This window comes from Esox lucius, chromosome 4 (genome assembly GCF_011004845.1).
Source record: "Esox lucius isolate fEsoLuc1 chromosome 4, fEsoLuc1.pri, whole genome shotgun sequence".
Taxonomy (NCBI): Eukaryota; Metazoa; Chordata; class Actinopteri; order Esociformes; family Esocidae; genus Esox; species Esox lucius.
In genome coordinates, this window is record NC_047572.1 from 11,527,814 (window position 1) to 11,537,180 (window position 9,367).

A 9,367-nucleotide genomic window follows, 5' to 3' on the forward strand; every position below is an offset into this window, starting at 1 on the left:
AAGCCTCTTCAGAGTAAGGATGACTGTTGGTAGAGATGGTGATATTTCTTCCTGCAGACAGGACACTCCTGATGGTCTTTATGTTTCCAGTAGTCCTCTATGCAGGTCTTACAGCCACTGTGGCTGCAGGGGAGGACCACAGGATCCTTGAAGATATCATAGCAGATGGGAAAGAGGAAGTCTTCTTCTTGGAAGGAGTTGGAAGCCATTTTGGTAAGAAAGCCAGTATCTCTGTATTGTCCTCTGGAATAGAGACACACAAGTTAGTCATTTTTCCAGAGTGACTCTTATACCCAGCAAGCAACACGCCAGCAATAGCAACAACGACAAGCTTTTCTGCAAAGCGTCTGGCCAGTGGGACACGCTCTTTTTATAGCATGGTTCTCGGTAGGGCCACCTGTGGAGCCACTTGCATTACAATGCCTTCCATCAATACCCTGATCAGTGGCTCGACGGCACCTAAACACTTTTAACTAAACACAGCTGGATGCCTCATGCTTCAGTATTAGATTTTATTCATAATAATCCAATTTTGGTCACATCAGAAATGACAATGAACTCAATTTAATCTAAAAAATATATATTTCAAAACATGTGCATTATACAGCAAGCATATAAAATAAACATTTGCAAATGAATTTAGTTAAATAAAAACATCGAACAGTGCAAGATTTATACAAATAAACATATATATTAACTAGAGGTTAGAACAACTAGTCGAATTGTCAACATTTCGACAACAATGGCATGTATCGACAAGTTAATCCAATTAAGTTTACAAAGCATTTCTGTACTCCCGATTGACTTACTTGGTGGCAGTAATGACGGGTTATTTCTTATAGACTAAACAAATCTGGTACAGGAAATTATCACGGCTAGCGAAAGCATACCTATGGGCATTCCTGAAACATCTGTGCCGGCTGAAATGTTTTTCTTGGCTGCTGACCTGATAGTCAACAAAATACTTAAGCCTACTCGTTTACTTCCTGAGCACATGGACATGGTGATTTTTCTAAACAAGAAAAATGATCATAATAATATGGACATTGCCTAACGATTCTTTACATTTTGATTAAGATCTAGCTTCTATGGATGCGTTAGACATCCATAGTTTTTGTGTTAGACATCCATAGTTTTTGTTCATTCATGTTATATAATTTATTCCTATTAATCTTCCTTCCAAGGATATTTTTTTTATCCACTGGAATGCATCAGTAGGTTTGTTTGATGAAATGCAGAATGTAACCTAAATCTGTTAGTCTATATATTATGTGTAGTTTCATTCGGAAAGTATGGTTTTAAGGGACTGTGTATAAAAAACAGCTGGTATTAGACCATCTAATACATTTTGCCAGAAAACACTGACACAAAAACGTTAGCTAATGTAAGGGAATTCATACATATATCTGCGCTAATTCATGGGAGACAATGCACGTTTTTTGACAAGGTTTATTGTTCATTTGCAATTGTCATTAATGGAAAAGCTTGAAATAAATCAGTTGTTATAAAATACTAACGACTTGACAGGCCTGTGCAACCTGTGAAGGTTATTTGCTGCTGTTATGGCATTTCTGAATCTGAAAGTCACCCAAGTAAAAGTATATCTAGCCTAATAGTTTATACCAAAACATTAGATTAACCACATTTTTAAATACAATTTAGAATTTATTGCATAACAATACAATTTACATAACTATGTTTTTCATTTCGTACCTCTTTTTGGCGCAAGTGGGTGGGGTCGACTATTCGATGACAAAAGCTGAAGAATTAACGATACTGAAAATATTTGTAATGCACATCCCTCAAATAAACATTTACTTAACAATATACACCTATCCAGCAACAGAAAAATCTAAGCATTTGAATTTGAAAAAGTACAAAATAAACATAATACAATATTAAATAAGCAAGGGCTGGAATCCTAGCGTTTAAATCATGTCATTTATATTCACGGCAGGTCCCTTGTATCTCCGCGACGCCTTCTCCCTCCAGCACGGTCACCTGCCCCTTTCAGGTACCTGGTGACCTGGTGCTGGATAGCCTCGTCAGTGGCATCCTGGGTGGAAGGATTGTTCCTTATTGCTCCTGAAATAAGGTAATCAGGTATTTTACTTAAATGGTCTGACATGATTTTTGAGAAAAAGTCTTTATAAAGAACCACCACAATCTAACAGCCATGTACAAAATAACTTACTTTGAAGAACAGTCCTGAGGAAAAGGTCCTTAAAGCTGGCCTTGTTCCCAGCTCCAGTCCAGGTGATCAAGAGGGCGAGAGCATTTGTAATGATGCATGGTAGCATCCGCCACACTGTGTATTTCAGCTCCCTGCAAGCCTTAACAGCCAAACAGCGAACCTACAGATAGAAGAATTAAAAGGTTTTAAACTCGACAGCGCATATTAAATGTTTCTAATCACTTTATATAACATCGAAAAAAATATATACATAAAAAGAAAACTGCTTACCAGTTTGTTCTGAATGTCAGTTTCTTGCCTCAACTGTGAATCAAAGTGCCACAGGTCTTCCAGGTTGTCCAAGGGGAGCTGAATACCCTGAACATTGAGTAATGACAACTCCCCCAACGAGCCATTTGCTTGGACACAAGCAAGCACTGTGGCCATGTTGTTCGACAGCTTGCGCAATTCTTCACTAATTGTGCCCATGTGGCTCAACTGAAGTGAATTACATGGACCTACAAAAAAAAGCAGTTAATCACTGTCACATACCACTGACAAACTGCACAGTATTCGAGACAAATTAAATGTTTTATGAAGACAATTTGCGTTATTATAGTTCTTACCTGAATGTAAAGCCAGCTGTGCCTTCAACTCAACATTCTCTTCAGTCAGCCGCTTATCTAAAGCTAAAAAGCAAAAACAAACATCAATAGTTTAATAGTGAAATTAAGACAACTGCCTTAGAAATGTAATTTCAGAAAGGCTATACAGTATTCCATTTTAGTAAAGGGTACAATTTCAGAAAAAAAAATAATTTTATGAAGAAAAGATGCTAGCGTAACTACTGTCTTGTTTTTACCTGATTGTAGAGCCAGCTGTGCCCTCAGCTCGACATTCTCTTCAGTCAGCCGCTTGATTTTCTCCAAATGTTCTGAAAGTAAATACAGACCGATTGTTAATAAAATGCAGTGTTCGCCAAAATGTTATTTCTCACCTTAAAGTGCAGAGCTAAAACTTCGCTAAGCTCTGCCTTCTTGCCCTTAAAAATAAATTGAAATTGACAGCAACATGCTTTAATAACACAAGTTAAGCATCTGGGTTAAGTGAATGAACCCACACATACCTTTGTAGCAGTCCTCCACATGGTGCCTTGGAGTACTGTGCTTGCTCCATCCTACAAATAAACATAAAGTTTAATAGGGAAATATGGTGAAACCAAGGAAACATTGCAGAAATGACCAGATCAACATGTAATTCACATACCTCCAGGGTTGCCATCTACAGACTGTTGTGGGCTAGATTTGTATCCTTGGGGTGTGGTTTGATGCATCGGATGGGCAATATTCCCTTCACTTCTACAGTCAGTGTGCACACTAGTGGATTCGTTTGGAATAACATCTTGCAATGTATCATAGGCTGCTGCTAATTCCAGTAAGTCCTTTTGAACACTCTTCAATATTCTCCTCCGTTTACTCCAGTAACTCGACATCACTAGAAGGTCCTATCTGTATAAAAATAAACGTGTTAATAACGTCACCAGAAATGCGTGTAGAAGAAGAAAATTCATGGGGAGAAACACACCATAACATTTATAAAATTTCTCAACCAACCGCAAGCCCTCACTTCAGCGCTAGCCGCCGGCGTCAAGCGGTCGGGCTGCTGATGGAAAGCCGCCAGAGTTGCAAATTAGGCAAATGGAGATCAGGAGATAATCGGCAAAAGCTGGCAGAAGGACATTATATCCGCTGGTGGGCCACCATCAATTGCTCACTGGGTATTTGCTTCCCTCATTTCCACATAAACATAACTGCTGACTCAGGGATTAAATCTTGCAACATTAAAGGTTCTCTGCTACCACTCTTCAGCCACATTCTTATTAGTCATTATTTTTAATGGTGTTTACTACTGGTGTTTACCTCTAGTTTGTTTTTTATATATATAAATATTCCACTGGCCACAATTGAAATGTTAAGAATTGTTTCTGCGTTCCTTTATGTAAGAATTCCTTTCTGTAAACATTGCATGTCAACTCAACCTTCAGCTTTTAATTGCACTGATGCCCTGATCTAAGACAATAGTAATTCAGGCTTGCCATTTCCAAATTGAACTAAGAATCACAATCAATAAACATTGTCTGAGGATATTGGTTCAGGAATAAGTTTGGATTAGCGCTTTATTTATTATCACCACCCTGTTTCTACAGTGTGTAGCTGACTAGCTTCATAATAAATCCATATGGCAAACTCTAACAAAAAACAGGACACTTACCAGCAAGCAGGCAGAATCAAAAATACAAATTCTTCCAGCGCAGGTTATTCACTGATTCCCTTGGTCGGAGTATTTTGAAGGTGAGCTAAAACACTATGATTTAAGTTTCCAAATCAAGTGTACTTTGTAGAGCTGAATAGGTGGGATCTTGATTCAAGAAAGAGGTAGGTGGTGTTTAATTTAAGCATTGGCCCTGGGGATACCTGACCAATGACATGTCAGGTGATACCAGGAGTAAGGAGACCAGGCAGGGGGAGGTGCAAATGTCTCTATAGAGGAGATGGAAATGGGCCAAAGAAGTACATGAATGAACCTAACCTGAAGACATTTGCTGACTGATCCTGCAGCCATTACCAGGCCTATTGATAAACATGTGATGGGTTCAGGACAGCCCACCTGGCCATTACCTGGACTATTGAGAAACATGTGATGGGTTCAGGACAGCCCACCTGGTCATTAACATACCTGCTGTGATGTTGAGTAGAATGGAACAGGAGCAGACAGAAAGGACAGGTGATAAGGGAATGTGCAGAGGAATGTGTCCCAAATTTTACCCCATGTCTTGTTGGGTGGCTAGCGTTTTAGGGAATGGGGGAGTTGATAGCAGATAGTGTTATTTATGCTTATATTAAGTCTGTTCCAGTTTCGCTTGATTTAAACAAAGTTATGTTCCATTTTGTCAATCCTACTTGTCAGTTTGTAGGTTAAAAAAATGACTTTGGCTGTAACTAGTACACACTCGGTCATTGGAACACAGTAGCAGGATGTAATGGGCTGGGGGACCTGCTCAGGGAGTTTGACTCAGTAAAGGGAGCAAATTGACACAAATGAAGTCAACAACAAGCCAGTGACTCTTCCCCCGAAAGGCATTGGAGGGAGGGCATCCCACCCAGATAGCAAAAAATATCCGCAAGGCTTCTTTTTGCCGCCGGCCCTTAGCTGTCGGCTATAGGTGCGTCCTGCTGGCGGAGATGAAACGTTTGCCGCCGAATACGTCACTCCCATTTCTTGCGAGATTTTTTGACTGCTTCATTTTCTCTGGCGGTTGCCTGGGTCTAAAAACCGCGGTCCTTCGGCGGCAAGACGCTTTTAAATAGGCTACTCTCAAAATCGACCGGCCATGTTGGTTTGGACACATTCGCATCAGTTCATCGCTCAATCGCGAGTTACAGTCTGCTAGCTAGCGAAGTCATCGACTACCATCGTTTAAGTAAGTACATGTTTCCTTTTTGGGTAACGCAATATTATGTTGACATTGTTTTTAGTTTATATATTTAAAATGTGTAGTCATCTTTGTTCTGGCCTAACTAGCTAAAGTAGCCTTGTTAACGCAATGTTGTTAGTACATGTTGAATTTTAACGAGCTATAATAGGTAGCAAAAGCTTTACATCTAGAAAACACTAAAATTTAAACTTAGTCTTTCTTACAAAAATAACGATGTATATATGTTGTTTAAATTATTTTGTTTGCCTGAACAAGTATGCTGCGAGTCCAGTAGTTAGAGTAAGTGTTAGCTAGCACATGCATGTTTTGCCTTTGTTACAGTACACACTGTGGCTAGCATGTTTTGTGCTGTGTTGCTACTGTACTGGATTTAAGGCGATTGTGATTTCTAGTTCTCTGAACTGCTGTACGTTTTATGTTTGAGGAACATTCTGTGTTCACTTGAATCACAACACCCAATGAATACATTTTATTTTTAACAATTTCACTGTTCCACAATTGGCTGATAATGTTTCCCCCCCACAGCATAGCTACTGTATATTCCTAACGTTAACAATCCGGTTTTGTTGCAGATACCTTGGCCAGAGCATAACCGATTATCTTCACCCAAGAGACCTACTGTTGGTCAATCGTTTTGGTTTTAAAGGTAAATACATTGTTAGTCACAATGTTTAGTTACTGGGCCAAAAGGAAAATAATAATGAAAAGAGTTGAGAGGGACAAACAGGACATTCACTTGAATCACTACATTCTACAGAAGTTGCATTGATTCCAGAAAACCAGGAAAATGTTGAGCCATCTGTAGACTTCAGAGTTGGTATGTAAAATGTATTGCTGTGATGCTTAATTTGTGATCCTGTAACTAAACTGTACACTTTGTTAGATTTTCACATTTCTGTTCCCTCTTTCTCTGAACCAGGTTTCTCCCTAGTAATCCAGACTCCACTTCAGAGCCAAGAGTTTGAGTACAAGTAAGTGATGTTATTTGTGATGTTTTTTGTCTTGGAAGCTATTGCTCCTATTTAAGATTAGGAATCCTTTTATCCATAATCTGTTTTTCTTTAGGGCACTTGACTTTCTGGATAAGAGGTGTGTTGTACATATCATTAGCTTTGCACAGTTCAATTATTGTTTCATTACTGAATATGCAATCTCTGCAGTGAAATTAAAGCTGTTATGTTTTTTCCCCCAGTTTGTCAAGTACTAAACTTTACACCCCCAGCAGAAAATGTACCCTGGCAGCAAATGGGTGAAAAGGCTGGAGGTATGTAATACGTTGCGCTAAACTGTTACATTTAAGTCCAATTCATTACATGTATGCAATAACTTCAAACATATTTTTACGTCAATGATTATCAATAGGAGAAAGTCATCGCTCCGTTATTGGCCCTTGGACTCCCCTGGCATCGCATGTACAGCATGAAGTTTTCAGCAATGAAGGTATATTCTAGGCCTATGTCCTAATGTCCAGTTTTTTAACAGTTTTGAAAATAACTGTGCCTTTAGTTTTCCAGAACGAGAACCAAGCCCTGAGGGAGGAGAACCAAGCCCTGAGGGAGGAGAACCAAGCCCTGAGGGAGGAGAACCAAGCCCTGAGGGAGGAGAACCAAGCCCTGAGGGAGGAGAACCAAGCCCTGAGGGAGGAGAACCAAGCCCTGAGGGAGGAGAACCAAGCCCTGAGGGAGGAGAACCAAGCCCTGAGGGAGGAGAACCAAGCCCTGAGGGAGGAGAACCAAGCCCTGAGGGAGGAGAACCATGCCCTGAGGGAGGGGAGCCATGCACGAGCAGGTGAGAACATGCACTCTTTCTTTAATTTTACTTTTTTGTGTGTAATGTAGGTTCAGAATGACCATATGCCTTTCATTTTGTAGCTTCGGGTGACAGCGGCTCGCTTCAAGAGCAGGTGAAGCTATTTGGGACAATGCTGAAGATGTTTGCTCGCACTGGGCAATCAGGTACAACTTGCAAACAACACCTGTGGTTGTTGATTTAATTCCCACTGGGTCCACATGTACGTGTATTAGACCTAGGTATAAATGTCATTGTTTAGTAATTGAGGGACCAGGACTGACTACTTTATTCTTTTATTCTGGGAACCCCTGTAGGTGCAGATCAGACCCTAGTGCTGCGACGTCTTGGAGAGTTTGGCGATGTTGTGCGTAGCATGGAAAACAAAATGGACACTATGCTGCAACATTTCAGTGCCAATGTGTCTGTTGGAGAGCTATCCCTGCCAGGGGATGTTACTCCCCCTAGACACCCAGGAAGATTTGGTGTTTCTTGACAGCATTTTGAGGGAGGATAAAGAGCTCCAGGAACGATTTGTAAGTGTGTTGCTTTCGTTTATAAGGCCGTAGGGTAATCTAAAAAGTCAAATTAAGTTTGTACACTGTATATTCTACAGTCTAAATCCACAGCCTGTCACATTTTATATTTATGTATGAGAAGCTTGCGAGAAATGTAATTTAACACATTTTCAGCTTCGGTTTTTGGCTATCAAATGTGGGAGGGACCTGAAGACAACAGTGTGGAGAATGCTTCAGAGTATTTTCTCTAATAACCTTGCCGTTAATACAACCTGGACTGGTATAGGGGATAAAACCTGTTTTAGAGACCTGTTCCTGAAGACCATTGTTCAAAGTAATTTTTTTAAGTAGATGCCCTTATGCCTTATGCCTTTCAAATGTAATGACAGATCTGTATTTTCTACAGGGGCCCTCCAGAAGAACCCGGCAACCCAGGATGCCACTGATGAGGCGGTCCAGGTTAACGTTACACGTTACCTGAAAGGAGCATCAGACTGTGAAGGAGGAAAAAGCCGCCCAGCTGAGAAGGACCCACAGCCAACCCCTTAAAACTAGGCTGACTACTGACACCCCAGCATCCCTGAACTGGAACACTTTCTTTATCCTGCAGTCAGTAACATCAAGAAGCCAGAAGTGCCAGACTACACTCACCAAACCCACCCTGTTTTTTTTGTATTAACTTTAGTATTGGCTTATTTCATTCCATCTTAACGATTCTATTATAGTTTGTAAATCTTATTTCATACCTGTTACTTGATATTGCGCATTAACTAGTACCAACATTCTACTTTCATTTCATCACTATGCTTAACTGTTATTCAATTAATAATAGCTTGGAAATACTATTTCGTACCTCTGATACTTGATATTGCACAGTACCTGGTACCAAATATTCTACTTACTCTGTTTTTAACATCAGCATTTTTCATTCCATCACAGTGCTTAACTGTTATTCAATTGTTAAATATAGCTTGTAAATCCTTGTGCCACAGGTCAGCATTGCAGTTATAATGGTCTCTTCTACTACTGTTTTTACCTCTGTATTTTTATATATGTATATCAAGTTTTGTTTATCACAGATACAAGAGACACATCTTAATGCAGCATGGTGTAAATATTGTGCTCCAGGTCAGCAATGCCATTATAATGGAATATTCTACTCTAGAGCTTTACTCAATGGCTTGAAAATGTGATGTTCTACCTCGTTTTATTTGGTATCCTGCACATTCTTTGGTACCAAATATCCTCATTACTTGTTATGTTTACTGGTAATTATTTTCATCCCAGAGCTGACCTCTATATTATTAACAATGATTGTGTTTGTGTTATAATTTGCTTGTATGGCTGTTCGTTTTTTTTTAACCAACATTTTATTGGAAACCTGCATGTTCT

General features: G+C 39.7%; 1 protein-coding gene and 1 long non-coding RNA gene across 3 annotated transcripts; one reads left to right on the forward strand and one right to left on the reverse strand.

Annotated features, from left to right (window-relative positions):
• Positions 1-1,561: 1,561 nt before the first annotated feature.
• On the reverse strand, positions 1,562-3,065 carry LOC106024256. The gene is made up of 5 exons (XM_034291906.1): positions 3,036-3,065; positions 2,800-2,862; positions 2,465-2,691; positions 2,195-2,354; positions 1,562-2,085 (listed from the first exon to the last, which is right to left on the reverse strand). Exons 3-5 carry the CDS (start codon positions 2,660-2,662, stop codon positions 1,949-1,951), a joined length of 495 nt encoding a protein of 164 aa, XP_034147797.1. The 5' UTR covers positions 2,663-2,691; positions 2,800-2,862; positions 3,036-3,065; the 3' UTR covers positions 1,562-1,948.
• A 4,350-nt stretch (positions 3,066-7,415) lies between these two features.
• LOC117594408 lies at positions 7,416-8,482 on the forward strand. Of its 2 annotated transcripts, none has more exons than XR_004575709.1 (4): positions 7,416-7,457; positions 7,541-7,624; positions 7,775-7,993; positions 8,382-8,482. It is a non-coding gene; the product is annotated as an uncharacterized LOC117594408 (long non-coding RNA). The 2 variants fall into 2 exon arrangements; XR_004575710.1 differs by lacking the exon at positions 8,382-8,482 and adding an exon at positions 8,150-8,344.
• The last annotated feature ends 885 nt before the right edge of the window (positions 8,483-9,367 follow it).